The sequence below is a fragment of the Ascaphus truei genome, chromosome 4 (genome assembly GCF_040206685.1).
Source record: "Ascaphus truei isolate aAscTru1 chromosome 4, aAscTru1.hap1, whole genome shotgun sequence".
Classification (NCBI taxonomy): domain Eukaryota; kingdom Metazoa; phylum Chordata; class Amphibia; order Anura; family Ascaphidae; genus Ascaphus; species Ascaphus truei.
Window position 1 is genome coordinate 370,329,579 of NC_134486.1, and position 24,838 is coordinate 370,354,416.

General features: G+C 42.3%; 1 protein-coding gene across 2 annotated transcripts in view; it reads right to left on the minus strand.

The window, feature by feature from the left end:
• The window catches only part of NBAS (NBAS subunit of NRZ tethering complex), a 682,881-nt gene that overhangs the window by 594,782 nt on the left and 63,261 nt on the right, over window positions 1-24,838 (minus strand). For both annotated transcript variants that reach the window (XM_075598387.1, XM_075598386.1), the window contains exon 10: window positions 1,017-1,155. In XM_075598387.1, coding sequence (XP_075454502.1) covers window positions 1,017-1,155 — 139 coding nt within the window. The remainder of the gene's footprint in view (window positions 1-1,016; window positions 1,156-24,838) is intronic.

Here is a 24,838-nt window from a genome sequence, read left to right on the forward strand (position 1 = left end):
ACATTTCGACACAAAAATATGACTTTGGAGATTGCTTCCAGTTATTTGTGTATTACTTTTAATTGAAACAAGCAGTAGCCTTTAGTAACCAGAGATCTCCTTCTGCGTGTGTGAGGCAGCCGTGGCAGGTTCTTCCTGATGACCTCTAAGTTAGTAGAAGTGCACTATCTTTACTATTCTTGACCTGTCCTCTGAGGACCACCAGACTAGACATAAGCAATTAAGGCGCTTCTGTGATTTAAAATCAAAAAGGACAAAATGCAACACAACAACCAAATGGTGCATATGGATATGGCCGATTTCCAGATCTGGAAGATAGGACGACCGGGGGAAGGAAGGGTAGTCACAGTCAGGAAAATCACCTTTACCTACCATATAATATGAAGTGAAAAATATTTGCATTTTTGGACCACATCTGGAATAGCACCTACAATAAAATCATAAACTGAAGCCATTCTGAAAACGGTTTAGCACCGCTGCTTTTTTGTAATCATTACAACTATATTGGTCTGCAACAAATTAACTTGGCAAGTCCACCTCTGAAGGAATGTTAAACGTTGCATTCTAGATCAACAAGAGATGATCACAAGAGATGATCACAAGAGGCTTTTCTGACCAGTCACATCTATTCTGTCCATCAACTACAGCTCCACTTCCCTAATCCAAACAGTTTGCCCAAGATGTACCTTACCTCTGACATTTACCAATAATAGGCATACCTAATTATAACTTATTTCCTTTGGGCTGAGCCGACATGGTGAGAATTGTTTTTGTTTTGTTTTTTGTTGCATTCACACGGCTGGAAATACACATTTCACCTCTGTGTCAGACTATAAACTCACAGCTTTCAGTTCTCCACAAACAATGGGGGTTTTTTTTTTTTTTTTTTTACAGTCACTGTAAACATGTTAAACTGTTGAAAATTTAAATAAGGGCATTTAAGACGTTCCAATAAATAATTAAGTATTTCAAATGAATACTAAAACGCACACGCCAGGCTTTCATCCATTACTTACTGTGCCCACATCATCTTCGTAATTAGTGACCTGTTTATAGTGGGGCGAGCCAGACAGAAGCCTCCAGGCCGATATTCCACACTGTGTCGCTTTAGATACTCCGTCTTCATTTGTCTCACCACCTCCAACAAGGAGAAGCCTAAAACATCCAAAACGAGAACATAATGTATTAGGTCTATGTAACTTGATTAGTGCAGCACCATCCGTGCACAGAACAGTTCACAGTCGTAATAGATTCAACTACATAATGAGAATAAGCACCTCAAAACATAAAACATTAAAGCAACAGTCCAAGCTGCCGTTTTTTCCCCCCCATATTTTATTTTTTCCCCCTTTAATATGTGCATCAATAGAATACACACAATGATAAGTAATTAGCCAAGTTGACGATCGAACGGCGAAGATTCTGCTCGAGGGTTCACTAAATGGGTGTCAGTGCAGCAGAAGAGGACCAATGATGCAAAGTTCTGTGGGGAAGATCATGTGGCCAGGCAGTCACTAGATACAATTGGTGCACTGCTAGAGAGAGGGCAAGGTTCAAAAAGGGGCGTGCCAGAGCATGTTTCAGAAGAAGGGGATGTGACTTTGTAAATGGTTGGTATAGAAACAAAAATGCTTGTTACATTAAATTACATTAAAAATGTCATTCAGAGTTGTTTTACAAAACATTTTTTACAAGTATTTTCTCGTAGTACAGAAGTGATTTATTAAAAACAAAAAAACAAAAACACACATGTAGGTATTGCTTGGTCTGCAGCATTAAATACAGCTTTAAGAGAAGATGTTTCTGCCCCGAAGAGTTTACAAACTAAGTGGCAACAAAGACCCAACCTTTTATCCAGTTATAAGACAAGTTAATCAATGTTTACATGCGTCTAGTGCAATGGTGGGAAATTAAAGGAACTGTTACTCTGCCTAGCATGCTAAAATTGCTGTAATATCTTATTTTTCTTTTTGATAGAGAATAAGAAACCATTAGGATTATTGGATCTTGCATTTTTGTAAACAAAATACTTAAAACGAAGCAAAAAAAAAATAGTGTGTGTGCCGAGTTCGTGCATTTTAAGTGAAACTTCTTTGTTATTTGTCACAGAAATTGCATTTGTGGTGGTAATGTTTTTAATTAAAAATCAAACACACAATTTCAGCGACAAAACGCAAATACGTTTGACTTCGAACGCGCGTGCTCGGCACACACCCGTGTAGCTATTTGCACCTATATTTATAGTAACTGTGAATTCCTCGTGTTTGTGTGTGTGTCACTGTGTGTGTGTGTCTGTGATACTGTGTGACTGTTTCAGCACAGGGATCGCGGGGGGATGTGGCTCTGTCCCTCCCTTCTTATCACACCCTTGTTGCAGGGTCTCATTTTTCTCTCTGCCCGGTATTCCTCGGCTCCTCCCTCCCTCTCCCCCCCCCCCCCGGCCCGTCCTCCCTTGAGTGGCGCGCATGCGCAGAGGCCGGCGATATACATGCGCAGAGGTGCGCGCGGCCGGTGATGCACATGCGCAGAGGTGCGAGCGGCCGGTGATGAACATGCGCAGAGGTGCGCGCGGCCGGTGATGCACATGCGCAGAGGTGCGTGCGGCCGGTGATGCATATGCGCAGAGGTGCGCGCAGCCATTGGTGCGCATGCGCAGCGATGGACACCTCAGCGCTTCTGATGATTGCCGCGGACGACTGTGGGCATGGAGGTAAGTGTTGGCGAGGGCCGACGGCCTCATCTGCCAGCACGGACGTCACTTCCATAACCCACTTCCGTCTCCAAGAAAGGGGATTTGGTGCCTGCAAAGAAGTTTCACTTCAAAAAGACTAGAACATTCTATAAATGCTGGAGAGCACACAGTCTTAGGAGTGGCCATGTGTGTTCTGTTGGCCACAGGCTGCTTATACACGGACTAATGTATATTGTAGCAAGGTACATATGTTATGCACATCTTTCAAAGGCGAATCAAATCTAAAATCAATAGACAACTCTGTCTATGGAACAAAGCTGCCTTCAAAGTAAAGCAGTGTTTCATTCAAAATCGTATGTGAGGTTTTTTTTTTTTCTTCTAATAAAACAGTTGTGTAGTATTTGAAAACACTTACAGCATTTAATTTTTTTTCACCGAGTTCTTTTTAAGGATTTTTAATGTACACCACTACCGCTTTTGAAATAGGCAGCCATTTTGCATGCCCTGAGAAGCAGTATCTTTAAAAATCGATTGACCATGGGAGAAGGGATCGATTGGCAGATAGATAACTGCATTGCAGTAAAGGCAAGGAACTGCTGCAGTAAAAAAATAAAAAAACGGCAACCGGAAATGTCCCTTTAAAGGAGCAGAACATGTTGGGGTTTTTTAATAAGTGGGAAGCAGGCGGGGCTCCGCAGCCGAACTGCATTAATTTCAGCTTGGGGGACCTCCCTGTCCCCCCGAGATACTCCTCTCCATATGGGGCTCCGGTAGCAGCTCCGCAGGTCTAAGAGGTCCTGGTCATATGGGCCAATAGGAAGCCCCAAGGAATTATGTCACGGCGTCCTATTGGCCCACGTGATATCTAAGCAGTCGTTATGTTCTCCCCACACAGCCCAGCTGTAGCTGCTACCAGCACCTCCCAAAGTGGTAAGTATCGCGGGAAGCAGGGGGTCCCCTAGAGCTGAAATTAACAGTTACGCTCCGCAGACCCCCTGCTTCAATCCTATATGGGAGGAGGGGGGAGGGGGGTAGGGGGAGAAGGAGGGAGGAGGGGAGGGGGAGGGAGGAGGGGAGGGGGAGGGAGGAGGGGAGGGGGGGGAGGAGGGGAGGGGGGGGGAGGAGGGGAGGGGGGGGAGGAGGGGAGGGGGGGGAGGAGGGGAGGGGGGGGAGGAGGGGGGAGAAAGCAGCACTGCTGCTTTAATATGTATTTTTCAAGTTGATTTCACTCAACATGTTTGGTAAATATTTTACTCTACAAATCAGCCATTATGTTTTTAACAAAATCTTCCAGAAAAAGAAATCAAGGGAGTAAAAAATAAAATGAAACCTTCCTAATGTGTACTGTATCATAATAACAGAACATGTGCCAATTCCACGGAAAGTAATTATGACAAATCATGGTTAATGCTCTCATTTGTTACTAGGCCAGGTCTCTGCAAACGGAAATCAACTCGACACATTTGTTCAGAAAACAATAGCTTGCCTGAAGCAGATATTACTGAAAAGATCAGACAATATCGCATGCATGACCTGCAGTGAAATTCCAGTCTCCCAAATGTTTACAACAAAGTACCCACGCAATGCCTCGAGTGAGAAACCAGCAGGTGAAAATAGTATACATTGTCCAAGCCTTTGTTTTAAAAGACAGACGTAATAATTTGTACACACAAAAAAACCCCAGTTACTGTAAGATGTCAATTTTCCCACATGTATATTAGACAGAAGTGGTTCAAAGTTATTGCTAAAAAAGCATCAAATGTGCTCAAACTGTAGTTACCACTATACTTTGTAGAACTGGCCTTATTTTGTGCAAATATATGTTTCAGTCTGCAGAAAGCCGTCTAGCTGTACAAATAAGATTTAGAGTATTATCTGGAACTTTGTTAGATATTCCATCTTGAATTTGCCCATTGAAGCACCTTTCAATGACAGCAATGCACAAACTATGACTGTAAGGCTGAGTCCCCGCTGGCGCTGAGCGCGCTCATGCTTGGAGAGCGGGCAAGCTGAGCGTGCGGGGAAGTGTAGTTTTTTTGTTTTGGTAAGCGCCGAAAGCGGGTCAGCGTGTGTGCCCGCGCATGAGCGCCGCGCGCACCACGTGAGGGGGAACTTACATATTTATATATATGTAAGTTAACGCCGCTCAGCCTGCTCAGCGCTTGCGGGTACGCAGCCTAAGGCAGTGTATTTGAGAGACAGGAGAATATTAAAAGATATACTTGCTTGCAACCCAATAGTCTAACGTTAAAGATAATATTTGTATTCAAAATAATAGTGGAAATCCATAAAATCAGGTATGGAAAACCCCCTGGGTCACCACAGCGATGACGCACCTGTCAAATCACCACTGCTCTCCCCAGCGATATCAAAGCCGGATCTGGCAGCGATGGCAATTGACATGTCAAGTCACTGCCACAGAACCCAGCGAGGAGAACTGGGGAAATCCTCATTGGACAGCAGGCGCCAGAGGGATCCCCTGTTCTCAATGCTCACTGCGGCAGGGGCAGGAGCCAGTGTGTGTGTGTGCATCACAGACACTCCTGCTAACAAATTGCTGGCCCGTATATTATATATTTTTGTCCATCCCAGCATTAAACACACCATCATATTGAAAAAACGGGACAGCACCCAATCTTTTATTCTGTGCATTTTTAAAGATGTAGAGTTCCACCAACATTATTAGTGAGCAAATAAATACTACCAACATTTACATTTGAAACTGCTTTGAAAATGAAGTAAACCTTACTTGCTTAAGATGTGGTAATGTGCTTAGTTTCAAGAATTTAGAGAGCCATGCGTGGGTTAAAGGACATGTATAGGATAACTTACCTCCCCCTTATTTTGTGCACATAGCATATTAGAAAGAGGTCTGAAGGGGTTAAATTGCAGGATTCCGAAGATAAATAACTACACAGGCAGCAGCACGCTTATTAATAATAGTATTATTTATTTATAGGATGTTCGCACAATCTACAGCACAACACAAGTGAAAAATGCAATACCATGAAATGACATGTATCCAAAATTAAACAGAATACAGTCGCATACATACTGTATACAGTCAGTAGGAAGGTACAGTATATACAAGCCCGTTTCTGTAGCCCTTAGTGATCTGCAAAGGCTGTGCTTCTTGTGCTGCAGACTGATGTGGGCAAAAGGCTCTTACTCCTGAAGCAAGACCTTAATTTAACTTGCTTATAACAGCAGCACACACTTTCTCCCTGCTTTGACATGGCATATAAAGCAGGAGGTAGCCAACACCAGTCCTCAAGGGCTACCAACAGGTCAGGTTATTAAAATATCCCATCTTCAGCCCAGATGCTTTAATCAGTCTACGACTGAGCCACTGATTAAGCCACCAGGGCTGAAGCCGAGGTATCCTGAAAACCGGACCTGTTGCTGGCGCTTGAGGACTGGAGTTGGCCCAACCCTGATATAAAGCATAGACCCCTATGTGGTATGGGATGGTCTGTTCTCAAAGGCTTCCACACGTCAGCAATGGGGACTGCACCAATAAAAGGCAGCGGCAAACAACAGATTTTACAGTGTTTGGCACAAGAAAGAAACATTAGCAAAAAAATTGTTAATCTCTTATAACAGTCATGGTACTAAAGCTGGCTTTCTACACAAGCCTCTTATGTCTTCGATGCAAAAGACATTTACTGTAGCTTATTGCTTTAGCAAAGGCGTTTGTAAGTAGCTTTTTGATTATCCGTAGATATAATTGAAAGGGGGAAAAAAACCTATCAGGCCCATGTTGCTACTTCAGAGCCAGCTGCCACTCCTCCAATTAATATGCTGTTCTGCTACTAAAAGCAACATCTGTTTTTATCCCCACAACACTAATGTGCTGTGCTACGACCTGGATCCCCAGGAATCTTTGCCTGCCTGTACATATGGCTAACACAGCAGTAACATTGGGCCACAAAGATCTCTTTGGTGCGTTCTGTCAAGTTCCGTATGATGCCATCAACAGATTTCACAGCTTGGAATCTTACATCAAGATGCCGGTCTGTTTATTCCCTCTAGAGCATGGAGTATCAGTACAGTTTTAAATGAAATACATATTTATTAGCTCTGCAGGTACATGCATACATTTTTTTTTTTTTTTTTTATTAGTGAACAAGTAAAATGTAGCAATGGAAGTTTTATTTTAGTGGCTTTAAAATGCGAGTTGTCATACTTCACACCGCTAATTGTTAAAGTTACTCTCCTATTGGTTGAGGGTGTTCAACCGGAGCGCTCCATTCAACTCTGATTTTTGTGATATAATCTGTGATTTCAACTTTTGTGTGCTTTGAAGATAATGAATGTTATATTAATGATTAGGCACCATTAATTAAACACCAACTAGGAGTCTAAAAGCCAACAGACCCTTTTTGGAATATTTCCCAAAGGCTAATGTATTTAACTCCTAGTACTGCATCATATAGTCAGATCTCTCAAAAGAGTTCAACAATGAACTAAACACTCAGATTTGCAATATAGGACAGAAGAGAATAGTTACTTCAACAGTAATTATTTGTGCACTTATAAATGCATTAATTATTAAAATACATCCAGATAGAGCTGTGGCTATAGAAAAAAAAATAACAAACACTCCACTTCAAGCTCTTTCATCAGATCAATGGAGTACAACAAAAAAACCACCATGTGCAATACATGAAATCCACGTTGCAATCCCACATGAATCAAATCATTTAAATGTACACAGATATGTCAATATCACGAATGTCCAGTTTAACGTACAGTAATTCAAAGGGACGATCATTTCAGGACACTTACTCTTGTGGATTAATAGGTCTTTTAAATACTCCATTTACAAAGTAACATGGGGAATCCATATACTTATACAAAATAAAAGACAGGCATCCCTGAATGGAAAAAGATGGTAATCTTGTGGGTTCAGACGACATAACAAATTACACACGCTTTGGTCACACAGTTTACAGTATGTCATCTGAAGCTCTCAAGGTGAATATCATCACAGGTACCCATCAGGTTGAAAAACTACTGTAATAATTTATCAGCACAGAAACCGCAACCGCTGGAAACAAGCTCGAGAATCAATCAGAGAGCATTTCTCTTTTCATTGAAAAGGGTTTAACCTGAGCAGACTGTGCCACCAAGTGGCAAGAACGTACAAATATATGCGGATATCAATGCCGACTTCTTCTCAGTTTCACGCTGGCTGTGATGCTGTGGTCTTCAAACCTTTTGCTGCGTCTGCGTGTGTGTGTGGGGGGGGGGGGGAGGGTTTCAGGATGGTTACATACATTAAACTAAATTCATTTTATCTTGCACACACTGGAGTGGGAGTGATGAGTGATATCACAAAAGGAAGGGAATCAGGTATAACATGTACATATAGGGGGATGAGAGTAATACAAAAAGCTCTCACTGCAAAAATAAATCAAATGCATTTATAGAATGAGGCGGCTTTTCTTAGCCTCCTCAGTAACAGGACTTTGTGACCTACACGCTATCCAGATTACAGTACGGTCCTTTCTCCACATCTCAAGCAACATCCAGATAGCATAACCTGTGTGTCACCAAATGCTCAAAGTAAGAGCATGGCAGCTAATGAGGCTCACACAGGGCAGCCATAGAATTAACACCAGCTTTTCACCCCAATCAGACCAGGTGTCTCCGATCTCTCCATTGTCCTTTTACACTGAAAGCGCTTTGCCGTTTGCCACAGGGTATCGGACGCATTGTGCATTCATGTAATATTTTGTCTGCTACATATTTATTTTACTTGCTGTATGGCATCCACTGAACTGATGCAAAATGTCAACGGCTTACATATACATAATGATAATATGCACTTAAAAGATAATGTTAGGGAAGTAAAACATTTTTTTTTTTTAGATGGATAAGTAGTACTTCTCTGATTAAAATGCTTTTGGCAACTGCATTTTCACTCCAATGATGCAGAAGCCTACAGTAGGTAAAAGCCGAGGAGACCTGTGAGGGGTCCTCACTTCTTTATCGGACTTGCCGTGGGAATGGCACAGTTGCATTCCTGGGGCTTTCCTTGGCAGTAGGGTTAGCAAGTCGAGCTACACCTGTGTATCTTGGCTTCACTGCCCATATGAGACAAGGTTTCTTTGTATGGAAACTGCAGATAAGAATAATAAATAATAATAATAGCATGTTCTTGTACCGCGCTGCTAGTTTTACGTAGAGCTTTACAGAGACATTTTGCAGGCACAGGTCCCTGCCCCGTGGAGCTTACAATCTATGTTTTTGGTGCCTGAGGCACAAGGAGATAAAGTGACTTGCCCAAGGTCACAAGGAGCGGACACCAGGAATTGAACCAGGCTCCCCTGCTTCAAACTCAGTGCCAGTCAGTGTCTTTACTCACTGAGCCACTCCATATCGTAAGGAAAACAAATTGACTTATGGGAGAATAAGCTAGCTCAGGTGAGATGCAACAGGGGTGTTTTACCCCCAAGCGGTGGGCTGTAAAACAATGCCTTGTATTGGTTTTCTATCAGCAAAAGGGGTTAGGTAGACCAACCTTGATAATGTAGTACTAAATTAACAAGCATACTAAATTGTGAATATGTTAAAATGTCTTAATTGTACAGATAACTGGTTAACAAAGAATCCTAGGCAGACTAATCCCTTCCTTTCTCTGGCCCTCCTGCCTCACAACTCTATACACTACAATGTCTTGAAAATACTGCTGCTAGAGTTAACTCTGCAAGGTCTCTCTCTAACCCCCATTCTCCTGAAATCCTCACAAATGGTGCTTAGTCACACTCAGCATTAACTAGAACATCTAATTCTCTCCTTCAAGGCTCTTCATTTGTACATTGTTCTACCCACCTCTTCCATTTCAGCTCTCTTCTTCTGTTATACCACTTCTCATCCCTTACACTCTGCTGAAGTCTGGCCGTCTCTCTGCTCCATTTGTCTCTACCGCCTTTGCACCTGAAGCCTTTTTCCCTTTGGGATCCCTACCTGTGGGTTCCCTCTCTGCCCTTCCCTGCAGCATTAGCAAATTCACATCCCTTCCCGTCTTTAAGTCACACCTGATATGTCCCTTGCTCAGAGAAGAATTTGGTTAGTGTAGGCGTGTGGCTACTCATCGCACTCGTGATGTGCTAAATGTAAACTTCCAGCTAATACTTCTGAGCGCACTATAATAACATGGTGTACACCAACATAAAACATGGTCAGCAACTCAGTCAGTGCTTCCATTACCTGGTTTTAAAATATGCTCAAAATGTAACTACAATTTATTCCCATCACTACCAGTTAGAATTTAAAGGCGCAGTTTCTACTTTTTTTTTTGCAGCCACTTTTTTTTTTTTTATAATAAAATTATTTTACAAGGTGGAAACTGGGGTCCCCATTAATCAAACGCCACTATTTTCAGCTGCCAGGACCCTCCAGGTTCCCGAGATGCTTACTGGTGACGTTACTGGTTTTAATACTATGCAAGAGTAAACACGAAAACTTGGGCAAATCCGAAACTGCCGTAATCATCAGTTGTGGCTTTCCTATTGGATGTCCATTTAAAATCCCCTTTAAAAAAAAAAAAATCAGGACTACCGATAAAAGTCACCAGTAAGAATCTCAGGAACAAGGGGATCCCCCGAGCTGAAATTAGTGCGGTTCGGCTCTGGAGGACCTGCCGGTTCCAATCCTGTAATGTAGGTTATGGTGGATTATTATTAGTTTGTCAAACGCCAACATATTTCACCGCGCGGAAAAATTGCATGTTTCAAAACATTGTAAAGCCACATGTTGCAGTTCTGGTTAATAGAACACGGTGTACTTAGAAGTGTAGCTCTCACCGAGTTGTGCACACAATCAGAACAGAAGAGAAAGACTTTCTCTTCTGTTTCCAATGTCAAAGGACGACTCCCAACTATGCAATCAATGTACAAGCAATCAAGTTGTCACGGTGGAGGAATCTCCGTGAAATGAAAAGGAGTTTTGTGCAGTCTTGAAGGTCATGTTCAAACACATTGAAAGAACATTTTATATTGGCTCAAATACAGGCATCATGAGCTCGAAATAAAAAAGGACTCCGTTTGAGCTTGGTTAATAACGTTGCATTGTGAAGCTGGTAGTTGTTGAAGAACAAACGCAATAAAGTTATAGTGGGGGGGGGAGGGGGGAATTGTCAAACACCCCCGATTGTAATAAAGTCCAAATATACTGTTAAATTCTGAGATGAATATAATTAAAGGAGCAATCCAAGTGTGCGGTTTTTTTTTAGGTTTTTTTTTTTTACTTATTATTATACATAGGTGTAGCCCCGGTCTTATTTCAGCTCCAGAGACCCCCTCTGTAGCGGGCCGAGCGGTCGCGGGTCCCGCCGGAGCCAGCGACGGGCCCGCCAGCTGCTCGCGAAGGTGGGGGCCAGTGCAGGGAGCGACCTGAGTCCCTTCAGCCCCGGCGGCGCACCCGGCTAGCGGGGGCCGCCATGATAGGTTGCGCGAGCGTGCGCGTTGGTCGCGCAGGCACAGTAAGTGTAGCGCACGCGGTCCCAATGCTAAAGAGGTCCTGAGTGGACTACAATTCCCAGCAGCCTCTGGGGATTGCCCTTTCACCCACATCACGTGCAGCCAGCCAGCAAATAGGGTTTTGCAGCTTCTCCTGTGGAGGAAGGCTACAATGTTGCGGGGACCACGTTTGTCAGTTGGAGCTGGGAGCAGGAAGGGGAAGGAAGGGTGTAGGGAGCAAGTGGCTCCTACACCAGGTAAGGTAGTTCCCCAGATCCCAGGCAGGCCCCAATCCCCACCAGGGTAGGGGGTAGGTACTGAGGGAGGGCCCATAGGTTAGGGACTCTGCCCTTAGGTGTGTGAGTGTGCAGTCTTGTCGGTGTCACGGCTGGTAGTGCTGTGAGCGCTGACAAGCAGGCACAGCGAGTGAGTGCAGTGGGTTGCTGCAGGTTGAGTGTGTGTGCAGTGTGTTTGCTGCAGAGGTTAGGGAGAAGTTAGCCAGAGGGGACCCGGGTGGGTACGGGAGAGGTAGTGTGGGTGCAGGGGGTCAGTGACCCACCTGCATAGGATAGGCTACCCCGTAGGCCCCTAGGAGATTCCCCTAAAGCCATTCAAGGTTGCTGTGCTATAGGGACGGCCTATAGTATAGCGAGTGTCACGTTAGTTCACGGAGTCAGATAGGGAATCCATTGACGCTGCGCACCCATGCAGAAGGTTGGGCGCTGCTCTTCGTTGCGGCTGCAGAGGCCATCTTGGTGGGGTCTCCCCGGACGGTGGATCCTGGATGTCGGGCCGGAACTCGACGGATCCTTTACGAAGTAGTTGCAGATTCGAGCACTGGAGTGCTCAGCAGGTACCATATCATCAAGTGCACCAACACCGGTCATCAGGCGCTGATCCCGCCTTAGGCTAAACTCTTTGTAGGAACACTGAGCGAGTGGTTACAAGACTGAGCATATACCATATAGTACCATACACGGACACGGTGTGGAGCACGCGGTAGTGGGACTGAGACAGTACTCCGTAATAGGGTGGCTAAGCCACTACCGTTATAAGGACGGTACCAGTTATTAGGATATGTGTTATTGCTAATTTGCATGTTAGAGTGATAAGGTTGCCATGCATTATTATATTACATAAAGTTGGTTGCATCACATGTGTGTGTATGTATTTCTTGCCCAGGGGAATCTCACATCACGGGGATCCTGGGTAAGTGGAGGCGCTGCGCTAAGTAAATGTATGAGTGTTACCCCAGGCTCCCAGCTAGCGGAGGCTCAGATCTCCTGGAGCCGCAGGTGTTGTACAGTGACCAGTAGTTCCTTTGGGAGGGTTCAGAAAAAGGGCTACATAGGAATGAAGCAGGGGGTCTCTGGAGCAGTTCTGGGGACCCTTACTTCCAGAGAGACTTACCTCCGAAGGGGTATCTGAGATCGCCTGTAAGTTTAAAGCTCCTGCTTCACGTGGGCCAATAGGAAGCCGCACTGGATGACGTCACGGCTTCTTATTGGTCCGCAGGACGCGGGAGCTATGAAAATCAGATATTATGGGATCCCTGGTAGTGAGCCAAAGCGGCCACATGCACCTCTTACAGAGGTAAGTATCTCCAGAAGTAGAGGGTCCCCAGAGCTGAAATTAATGGGGTTCAATTATATGTGTAATAAAAAAAATAACATTTTAAAACACACTGGAATTGCCAGTTTAAAAACCCTAGTCCATCTGTCCATGATTTGTCCAAAGTGCCCTCGAGTTTCTTTCACTATGATGAGGATCAGCAGGTCCATGGTTCCATTGCATAGGTCTCAAATCTATACGTTTTAGATGTCCAGGAAATAATCCAACAACTCAAAGTTTCGGTTGATCCAAAATAAAAGTGGAATTCTAACACAATGTAATACAGAAGAAAACAAATACACTTCATCAGATCAAAATACATCTAATATAGACTTCTACTCTATGTACTTTATTAAAGTTGAATACATCGATTAAAAAAAAAAAAAACTAGGGTTGTAAAATCTGATGGTTAAGAGTGCATATAAATATTAAAACCTCATGAATTTTACAGAGTAATTAATCCTTTTAGATACAGATGTAGCACATGACAGGAATTTGAATATAATTTTAGATGTAAAAAAAAAAATACACGAATATGATGTTCTATAGTGAAGTTTGCAACAAAAGATTAAACTAAAAAAATAAAATATATGTTTCCTCTTGTTTAGTATTACTCCTTCAGTAACAATGAGCAATGGAACACGTGACTTTCAATGCAGTGCAAATTCCTTAAACACTTACAAACAATGCTGACTGTATTGCTGTCACGGGAGACAAATACTTTGAACACAAAAATACCCGGATCCTTTGATTGAGCAAAACATGAGATAAAATAAATTGTGATTTATTTACACGAGAAACACACAGCTTGAATTACAAAATAACACGAACACTTACTGAAATAGGGCGAAACGAAATAAAATTTCCACGGAACGAACTTCACAAAAATAAAGTCTCCAGGCACCAATTCCCAGTAGCGGGGTTGGTGCGCAAATAGAGCCGTGCAACAGTCTTTGGCTAGGGGCGCTGGACGCGACCCCTGTTTCTCTGCCGAAAGTAAAACTTTGCATTCTGTCCTTGCAGGATTCGTTCACAAACCCTTAGTACTAACGAACTCCTGAAGCGGGGTACAATCCTTACGATGGAATAGTCTTTGTACCGCACACTGTTTCTTAGATGAATCTCTTTACATGATAGAACACCTCTCGATAGGACTTTGGGCTTTTAAAAGTCCGTGCAGCCAATCGGTATAATGTGCAGCCAATCCCTGCATGGGAACAACGCATCCCACCTATTGGCAAGGTTCGCCCATACTTCATGGAGTTGGGCAGAAGCTTCAAGGTATGCTACAGTCATGCGCCAACTTCGCACCTGAGCCGCTTAACATACCTAACCAAGCCCACTTCCCTGACGACATGTTGGCTGCCGGTCCCCGGACATCTGGCAGGAAAACCTGTTTACATTTACTTCCCTTCACTTTAAAAGTGTTGGTACCTTTTAAAGTCCGGACATTCCTAGACATTCTGGAGTCATCTCAGCGTGATGTCTTGGAAGTCCTGACTTAAATTTATGTATGACTCACTGGCCGGAATGGCTGGCCATACCTCTGGGAATCACTGTACTTGTGAACCAAGTGTTTCTGCTGCTCCGCCCGCTTGAAAGTAAATGCCCTTGCTCTTGTAATTTTAATACACCAAAAGAGGTGGACTTTCATTCACTACTTTTTATAAAAGTTAATAACCAGGAAAACATAATTGCTTTACTTTTGAGACCCCAGCAGCATTCGCACCAAATTTCACAGCGCTGGCATACTCCTAACCTAAATTAGCTCCCTGCGCCTGTGCTGTGTGAAAAAGCGGCTGGCGTTTAAAACCCTTTTTCCGCTTTGCGGTTTGGCAGTGAAACATTGTTGCAATACTCGGGACCAATACATAACCGCGACACCACAAATACAATGTAGCTTAGTATAACGATGTGGTAATTGTGGTTGCAACACTCGGAACTAATACATAACCATGACCGCACTCATACAATGTAGCTTAGTATAATGCATGTGGTCCCTTTATTCCTAGCAGGACACACACACAGACAATTCTAACGCATTTACAGGCTTGCAGCCAGCAGTGGGCTGCAGAACTGACACTTCCCATTTACAATATGACTCAGGGGCACCCAGCCTGGCATACTACCTTTATTTACTGGCCTGGGTACCCCCTCACCGTCACAATTGCCACTTTGTTTTTGTTATTTAATAGATGAATCAGTTGTTTAGCTTCACGGAAATGTAATTACCCAAGCTGCCCATCGATCCGGTCTCCCGTGATCGATCGCCAAGGATCCTGCGTCCCCGGGTTCATACTATGGCTGCCTATTTCAAATAACGAAGTGCTGTGCCTTTTACATGGTTACTACAGCAGCCCAAGGAAGCTTAATTATCGCTGATTAGTAAAGAGCCAACACATTCTGCAGCGCAGTACAATGTGGGTACAGAGTGACATTAATTGCACAAACCGAATGACACACTAATAAGGACAAACCAACGCAAACAGATACAGAAGGTAACAAGGGCTCTGCTCCTGAGAGCTTACAATCTAAATACATTAACTCATTAAAAGGGGCATGAAGAGGGGAGGGAAAGATTTTTAAAAAGCTGTATTATCTAATACTACACAACTGATTTAAAAAAAATGTTTTTAAAAAACACACAAGGTTTTGAAGGCATTGCTGCTTTGAGAGGTTCATGTGTTTCTGAAGGCCTGCTCCAAATAGTAGCTTTTCTATACATATCATCTTGGGATCTTTCAAGGAAACTAATGTGAACTAACAAAATCCCAGAGATATCAGAGGCTTGGAATCCAATTAAAGTTGAGGTCTCTGTGTTGCTAAAGGTGACTACATGCTGAATTTTGACTTTAAACCAGGCACCAAAGTTGTTTGCTGTCTGTGGCAACATCTCATCCCAAGCCTGTGCTGCATATAAAATTACCTGGGTCCTTTTCTTCCTGCACGGATTTTGGAAAAGCCTTCACATTAGAGCAGCAGATGTATAATTTAAAAGGCTCTTATCGGGATGGATGAGATTCAGTGACAGCTGGAATGAAGCTGCCATATCAAGTTAAGGTTAGAAAAAAAAAATACTTCTCTCAGGGCTCAAGTAAAATTCATTATGGCAGCACATAGTTTAGAAAAAAAGAAAAGCTCTACACAAGACCTGCAAAAACCAAGCAGGAGAGTCTATTAAGATTAATGGAGCTATTGCTTCAAAAGTACCTAAAGCTCTTATGTGAGCAGAAGGTTATTTGTGATGATTAAAGATTTCCAAACACTGAACCCAACACCGAAAAAGAAAAGAAAAAACAAACAAAACTATTTAACAGGTCTTGTGAAGCAGAATTCTGTATTACCAGAGTATCCTAAAGAATATATAAACAAGGCTTTTTCTTGCCTTTTCTTACATGTTTAATAAAACCGCAAAGTCTTGAGTTCTAATAGCAGCATCATAGCAATATACAACATACAGCTGAACCCCTTTATAACACGGTGCTCGGGGTTCACATAATGAGACCACGATATAACTGGTATCGCGAAATTGCCGCCGCGCGAGGACCTACCCGTCATCTGCAGCTCTCTCCTCTCTGCAGCTCTCTCCTCTCCGTCCCTACTTCATCAGGCTGAGTCCACGTGCGCAGCGCACATCTCCAAGGTTTTTTTTTTATTATAACATTCAATGCTTTATTGCTAATGGACACACACACACACCTCCCCCCTACACTAATAATTTTACCTTACCATGCAGGAATCAAACCCATGACTCTTCATACACTAGTAGCAATTCTGTAGCTGCTACACCATAGGATTGGTGTGATGTCATTGACTATGAACAAACTGAAAGGCAACCCTATGGTGTAGCAGGTATAGAATCGCTACCAGTGTATGAAGGGTCATGGGTTCTATTCCTGCATGGTATGGTAAAATTATTAGTGTAGGGTGTGTGTGTGTGTGTATTTGTGCCCGTTAGCAATAAAGCATTGAATGTTATAATAAACAAAATTTAAAATCGGGAGCCAAAATCAGGTAGAAAAAAAATTGGTGGATCATGATAATGTACATGGGCAGACAAGCCCACACCTACGTGTTTCAGTGTGAAACGCGTAGGTGTGGGCTTGTCTGTCCGTGTACATTTTCATGATCCAAATTTGTTTCCTACTTTTTCTGATGGGAACGCCTTTCTCTGATCATTTTTTAGTCCACCATTACGTAGTGCTCTGCCTTTCTTCTTCTATTTTCTGTATCCGTCCACAAGCGGAGGCATACCAAGTACCCCAGGAAAAACGGAGCATCAACCAGGACGCTGCACATCTTGAAGGGAGTCCTTGGAAATCTCCACCAGATGATCAAAATAAGGTATCACCAAGTTTATATTGACTGTTCATGTTCTGGACATTAAGAAATGTTTAATACTTACTGCTGTGCTAAGTGGGATTTATCCAGTTAAAACGTCATATCTTTGGGATTTATATACCGTTATATATCTCTAGATAAATACCGGAGGGGTACTATTTGCGGACATTTGTTATATTGTGTATATACAGTACACTATTATCTGCTATTCATTGTTTTTCCTTGATTATATATCAGGCTGGTAGTCTAAAGCAGCTGTTCATAATAGTTACATTGAGTTATGATGTACCGAATATGGTAACACGTTGCTGGTACCTCCAATGATAAAGGGGGGCGTATTATACCTATGCAGAAGTTTTCAGCTGAAAAGGGTTTGATCGGCCCCTCCAGCAGATAAATAAAAATCCTCAAAGTGTTTAAAGCAGCACTCTGTTTTGCTCCAGTTTGTTATTACCTTGATTGATATAGGGGATTCTGCAGAGCTCAAAACACAATGTTACCATCTCTGGGGCATCATGGAAATCAGGAAAGTACAACAAAATTAGTTGTCCACAAGCAATATATGGCTGCTCCATTCAAACTCGCTCCGGCAGCCAACAGAAACCCACAGCATTACACGGTGAGAAAATGTTTGTGAAACCCAAAGATAATTACGGAAATTCGCAGTTTTTCCAAGATACCCTTCTTGAATCAAAACAACTATTTTCTTAAATATTCAATAAGGTTTATATTAACCAATTCCATGTCTATTTAAACAAAATTATATATGAATTAGACAAACTATGAATAATTAAGAGTCAGGGTATGTGCAAAAGTGAAACCCTGGTTTTATCAGCTAAATTAAAGGGGATAATTACAATCAGGAGTATAAATAATTAGGTAGATCTTCAAGGGTGAGTTTGGGAGGTCCCACCCTATGTAAACATCAGAAACTTCGTGAGTTTGGTCTTCACCATGCAGGTGTGTGGAAACACATCATGCCACAATCAAAAGAAATCTTTGAGGACCTCAGAAAAGCAGGTATTGATGCTCAATCTAGAAAGCATTACAAAACCATTTCTAAGGATTTGGGGCTCCACCAATCCACTGTCAGACAATCTACAAATAGAGAAAGTTCAAGACCACAGTCACTCTATCCAGGAGCGTTCATCCTACCAAAATCTCTCCAAGAACAAGCAAGCAAATCATCCAGGAAGTCATAAAGAACCCTAAATTAACAGCCAATGATCTGCAGGCTACTCTTGTCTTGGCCACTGTGAGTGTTCATGACTCAACTTTCAGAAAAAACATGAACAAGAATGCTGTTCACGGAAAAACAGCCAGGAGAAAACCACAGCTCTCTAAAAAGAGCATTTCTGCCCACCTGAAGTTCACCAAAGAGCACACAGATAATCTACAAGACTTCTGGAACAATGTTCTATGGACAGACGAGTCAAAAGTAGAACTTTTTGGCCTCATGTGTATGAGAAACTTTATATTTGGTGAAAACCAAACACAGCGTTCGAACAGAAGAAGCTCATCTCAACCGTCAAGCATGGTGGTGGGAGTGTGATAGTTTGTGGCTGCTTTGCTGCCTCAGTACCTGCACAGCTTGCCATCATTGACTGAACCATGAATTCTGCATTGTATCAGAAGGTTCTAGAGGAGAATGTCAGGCCATCCATCCACGAGCTGAAGGTGAAGCAAAAGTGGGTCAAGCAGAAAGACAATGATCCTAAACATATAAGCAAATCTACAAAAGAATGGCTGCAGAAAAAGAAAGTCTGCGTTTTACAATGGCCTTGTCGAAATGTTGTGGCAGGACCTGAAGCGAGCTGCCCATGCAAGAAAGCCCTCAAATGTCACTAAGTTGAAGCAGTTCTGTAAGGCACAACGGGCCAAAATTCCTCAAAATGGAGAGTCTAACCAGCAGCTATAGGAAATGCTTAGTTAAGTCAATGCTGCTCAAGGGAGTGCCACAAGGTACCGAATCCAACGGTTCACATACTTTTTCACACATGGATATTGAATGTTGAAACCTTTATGGATAAATAAATGTTGAAAAGTATTATGTTTTGGGTCATTTGTTTGATCAGGTTATCTTTATCTATTATTTGAACTTAGACTAAGATCTAATAACATTTTAGCTTTGAAATATGTGAAAATCCTAAGGGGTTCACAAACGCTTGCTCGCCACTATAGATGTCATTGCGGCTTTCGGCTGGTGACCTTAAAATAATTTTTAAAAAAATCTAATTTCCCAGAAAAAGGCAATCAAGGTAGGAGGAAAAAAAGGGGGGACAACTTGGGGGGAGAGATGGGGTGAGAGGGGTCGAGCGGAAGAGGAGTAGTCCTTCCCTTCCTCTCCTGGCTAGCTCGCATTCAGTGCCCCACGGGAGGGCAGAATGCCATCTTCTCTAGAACATGAGCAGAAAGCCCATGGCATAGCCACTACGTGGTTGGGCCACTGGAGTGCACGTGCCCATAACGTTATGAATACTTCCTTAGGAACCAAAATGTTTAAGGCAAAGATCATTTGAAACACCAGTCATTGAACAGACAGGAAGATTCCTTACCAGTCAAACCCACGGTCACTTTGTAGATTTAAATTAAATGGACAATAAAAATAAATTACAATTATATTTTCTTGTAAAACTTCAGCTGTTTAAAAGGATCATGAAAAATTGTACCCACTACTGACTGTAATAATGCCGATGAAGTAACCGCAATCTTAAAAAAAAATTGTAAATTGCTTATTTTACAATTCACACCCTTGATATTCGACTACTATTTCACACTAATCATGAGTTTACATACAAATACAATTTTGTTGACCCTTTAAATGAAAAACAAATAAAAAGATGTGAGTTAAAAGAATGAAAATGCAATTCCGAGCTTCTTACTGCGGATAGGAGCACACAATGCTTACAGTACATACAGTACATATATCTATGCTGCTATTCTTTATTATTGTAGTGATTCATTCAGCTTGGTTTTCATTATTTCCAGTTGCAAAAGAGCTTAACAATCATTAGCTTTGTAATATTTTTACTGGAGACTCACTTGGTCTCTAGAAATATATTTCAGTCTGACATAGGAATGCAAATTAGCACAGACAAGTCTGTGTACAGAGCTGGGAAATTGATAACTCAAGGTTAAGCTAGGTAATATATTTTCTTTAGACCTGATAATGAGGGAACAGAGCATGACTGACCAATTATTTATAACTAAGGAAATGCTGTTTTCTGATAATGTTTCAGAATTGACTAGATTACTGAAAATTATAATATTGATTAGGGGAAGTGGCCAATATGCATGACTAATATAATTGCAAATTACATAGTAATGAGTAGTGTATACGTTTGATAGCTTTAATACATTTCTTTGTAGCAGTTTCTTTCATCCTGCTGTTTCCCTTCGCTTTAAGTGCAGTAAGAAACTCTAAATGCAGAAAGCCTTTAGCTACAATACATTGGACTTTTGACTTCTTCTACAAAATCCTAGTGGGCTGGGTGTTTCGGCATCCAAATTGGCAATTGATTCATTATTGCGAATACAAGAGAGGATCCATCTCTGACACTTACTTCCACCCTATGGGTTAGCAGTAAGTCTCCTGTGTCACTACAGAGTCAAAAATTACATCTTCTGAAGAAAGTTAGGATTCCAGATATGGGCCAAACAGGTTTACAAAGTCACCTACAGTACTACAAAGGTAAGCAAAATAATCAGAAATCTGGAAGGACCATGTTACTAAGAATAGGGTAAGTATGTCAAGGACTAGTAAACAAAATGTAGTAACAGCCAAAGTAAAAATGTAATAATTGCAAAAGTGGAACTTTTGGGGTTTCTTTTAAAATTAAGCACATTTTCACTTTTACAGGGAACACCCTTTCAATGTTCTCTCTACCCTTGACTATTTCACTCTGTCCACTTAATTATACATCATAACATGGTGTATGAATCCTCCATGTCAGAAGACTTCACAGGAGAAATAGAGGAAAGGGAATAAGCGCTTCAGACATAAAAGAATAGGAAAAGAAGTCCCTGTCCTGAAGAGTTTACAATCATAAGTGCTAAGCAGGAACAACTTGCAGAGACAGTAGGAGGGTGTTATGGTAACTGCGTCAGAAAGGGGCCCACGATCGGTGCACACAAGATATATAGTATCAGCCAGCGGAGCTACATAGTACATGTACAAATATATACAGCGTAGCTTGGTCTGTTTTAAGGTGGGTCTTAAAAGGTGGAGAGAGGGGGTGCTAGTCGGATATTGAAAGGAAAGGCTATCAAGAGGTGTGGGGCAGGGAGTGAGAAAAGTTTAAGGCAGGAGAGGGCTTTAGATACAAAAGGTTAAGACGGGAGCGACTCTTGAGCAGAAAGCAAGTCGGGCAAGTGTATAGCGAGAAATTAGCGCTGAGATACAAGGAAGGGCTGAAGAGTGTAAAGTCTTAAGAGAGAGTTGGAGAATTTTGTAAGTAACACAGAATTTAATAGGAAGCCATGAGAAGGATTGCAGCAGGAGAGACGATGAGACAGATTTAGGAGAGAGTAAAGTGATTCTAGCAGTAGCATTTAGAATAGATTGCAGGTCAGAAGGCCGAACAATAGAAGGTTACAATAGTCGAGATGGGAGAGAATGAAGACGATGCATTAGAGGGGTTTTTTTTGCAGTACAGCGACATAGGAAAGGGTGCATCTTCGAGATGTTACAAAGGAAAAAACTACAGGTTTTATCTACACTGTGAATGTGAGGGAGGAGTCAAATGTGACACCTAGGCAGCGTGCTTGTGATACTGTGTATGATAGTGCTGCCAACAGTAATTCAGAAGGGGTAGTAGGGTCATGCTTAGGAGGAAGTTTGAGGTTCTCCATCTGTGACATGCTAAGTTTTAGCGGCCATTCAGGTTGATATAGCAAAGAGACATTCAGAGACCTTGGTCTGTACAGGTGTAAGGTCAGGGGTTGAAAAGTAAATTTATGTCTCATCAGCATAGTGATGAAATTTGTACTCAGGGGATGTAATGTCACCTAGAGAGTGTGTAAAGACAAAAAGGTCCCAGGACAGACCCCTGGGGTAAGCCCAGAGAGATCAACAGAGGAGGAGGAGGTGTTCGTAAACGAGACCGGATGATAGTTAGAGAGACAGGTAGGGTCAAGCTTGCTGTTTTTTGAGTAAAGTTAGAACTGTTACGTGCTTAAAGATGGTAACAAAGGTATCACAGTAGAGGATGGAGTTGAAAATATGTGAGAGTGTAGGGATTCGAATAGGAGCAAGAGGTTTGAGATGGCAGGGAATCGGGTCAAGAAGGCAAGTGGTAGAGGGAGAAAAGGAGATGAGCAGCAACATGTCCTCCTCTGTGACAGATGAAAGAGTCAAGGAATGCAGGAGGAGACTTAAGAAGATGTGTAGGATATGAGGCTACAGATGGGATGTCTTATCGAATGGAATCCACCTTTGTCTCATCTATTGATAACATTTATATATATTCACGCTCTTAAAAATAGTCTTGAAATACTGTAGTCGGCACAGTCCTGAGGTGAAATCGAAGAAAAACAGGTAATAGACTGTGGTCCGAGTAGAGTCAAAGACAAAGAAGAGGCGGCGTGGCGTGGGTTAGACTTGTGAGTGTTCATTAGTAAAGAAAAGTAGGTTTATTTAGCCTGGGAGAATGTAGCATTGAAATAGTATAGGATAATTATGTATTGAAGGAAGTCTGCGACAGTATGAGATTTCCTCCAGAGAAACAAGTGCAGGAGCGGAGCATGCATGTAGGTATGTACAGTTTAACCAGGGTCTGGCGTTAGAAGGGCGAGAACAGCAGAGAAAAAGAGGGGCATGTAGATCCAGACAAAGGGATAGGGCAGAGTTGTAGTTCTCAGACAACCTGGTCATGTCTTTAACAGACCAGAGAGGGGAGAGGGAAGAGCTCAGAGTGGGGTCAAGAGCCGGTAGATTAATGGAGCACAGGTCTCAGCAGAAATGAGGGGTAGGTGGAGAAGGGGAGAACAGAGAGCAAATGAAATGCTCAGAGAGAGGAAAAGGGGAAATGTAAAAATCAGAGAGAAAAGTTCTCTGTGAAAACCAGGTCCAGATAGTGGCCATCCTTGTGGGCACTGGCAGTAGTCTATTGGTGAAGGCCAAAAGAAGAGTTTAGAGAGAGAAAGCAAGAAGCCCTAGGGAGAGAGGGGTCTTCAATATTGCAGTTGAAGTCCCGAAGGAGAAGAGGAGAGTCGGAGAGAAATAAGGAGAGCCAGGATTCAAAATCAGAGCGAATAACATGAGGGGGCGAGTAGCGGTATATGGACAATAGATGACCGCCACGTGAAGAGGGAGAAGCTGGACAGTGAGAGCACGGAAGGAAGAAAAAGAAAGAGGAGGTATAGGAAGGGTTCAGTAGCTTCAGATTGAGGAGAGACGCCGCACGTCTCCCTCCAACCATCAGGCCGCGGAGTGCGGGAAGTGACGGTCCGTCCTTGCTTAAGTAGAATGAAGTGACTTCACCCAACATAGAAAATATATCAATTTAAATTCTGATATTGTAAAATAATATTGAAAAAGGTATAAGTAACCAAACATGCCTATGGTTCAGGTTGGTGCTTAGATGGATACAAAAAAGACACAGCGCACAATGCTCATAGTGCATTACAAAATATTATTGACATATATAATAAATGGGTGAGTATTGTGCGTACATCAAATACAATATTAACGAGCAGTTTCGGGATATTTTACCCAACGCCTCCGGAGACCAGAAAGGGTGTCCTTGCAGGAGTGATGCTGCTGTCCTCGATTTTGCAGGGTCCTATTGAAATTGGTGCACAACCTCTGCTGTTCCTGGGAGATGCTGATTCCTGCAGTGCTTCAGCAGGGCAGTCTTTGGCATCAGCTGGGCGCCAGCACTCTCCTCCGTGTGAAGCGCTTCCTGGATCGTGACGTCACCACGGGGATTTCGGCGCCACTCACAAACAGTCAAAGTCGCGCAGTAGGGTGCTAGTATGAGACTAGAACACTAGTAAACCTTGTCCTACGCGTTTCGAAACGGAACGTTTCTTCTTCAGGGACTAATAATGAGTGGATTCAGGTAAAAGCTATATATCCCGCGATCGTGCCTCATTGGCTAACCCCTTAGTTCTATTGTCCAATAGGGAACCAACGGGGGCGGGGTTAGAGTCCCGAAAACATACGTCACTGGCTATGATTAACAAATGCAAAAAACTTTAAACAAACTTTATTAACAAAAACACTGTTAACCAAGACGCAGTTGATGGGCTAAAACAAAGGAAAAAAGTGTTAAAAGCATGATAGGTACACACAGAAATCAATAATATCATTGCCCTATGGACCAGAGTAATAGGTAGTAAAATATAGGATAAATATGAAGCATACATGTGTTAGAAAAGTTCTGAATATATTAAGCAGCAGAATAGAATAAAATGGTTAAAAAGATTACAATGTCTAGAGGCATATTATATAATAAAAGGACATAATATGATATATAAAAAAATTCCTTATAAAAGACTTAAAATAGAGAGTTGCTTTTAATAGATGATTAATACAGAGACCAAATATCTATGTCCTCGTTTAAACCTCCTGGATACAAAGTATTTAATTTATGTATCCAGAAGGTTTCTTGCCTGGATAATTCCTTAACCCTGTCTCCCTCTCTCCTATTCTTTGGAATATGTTTAATCCCTTTAAAAAGGAGGGTTGAGGGATCACTGTTATGGCATGTTGCATAGTGAATGAATG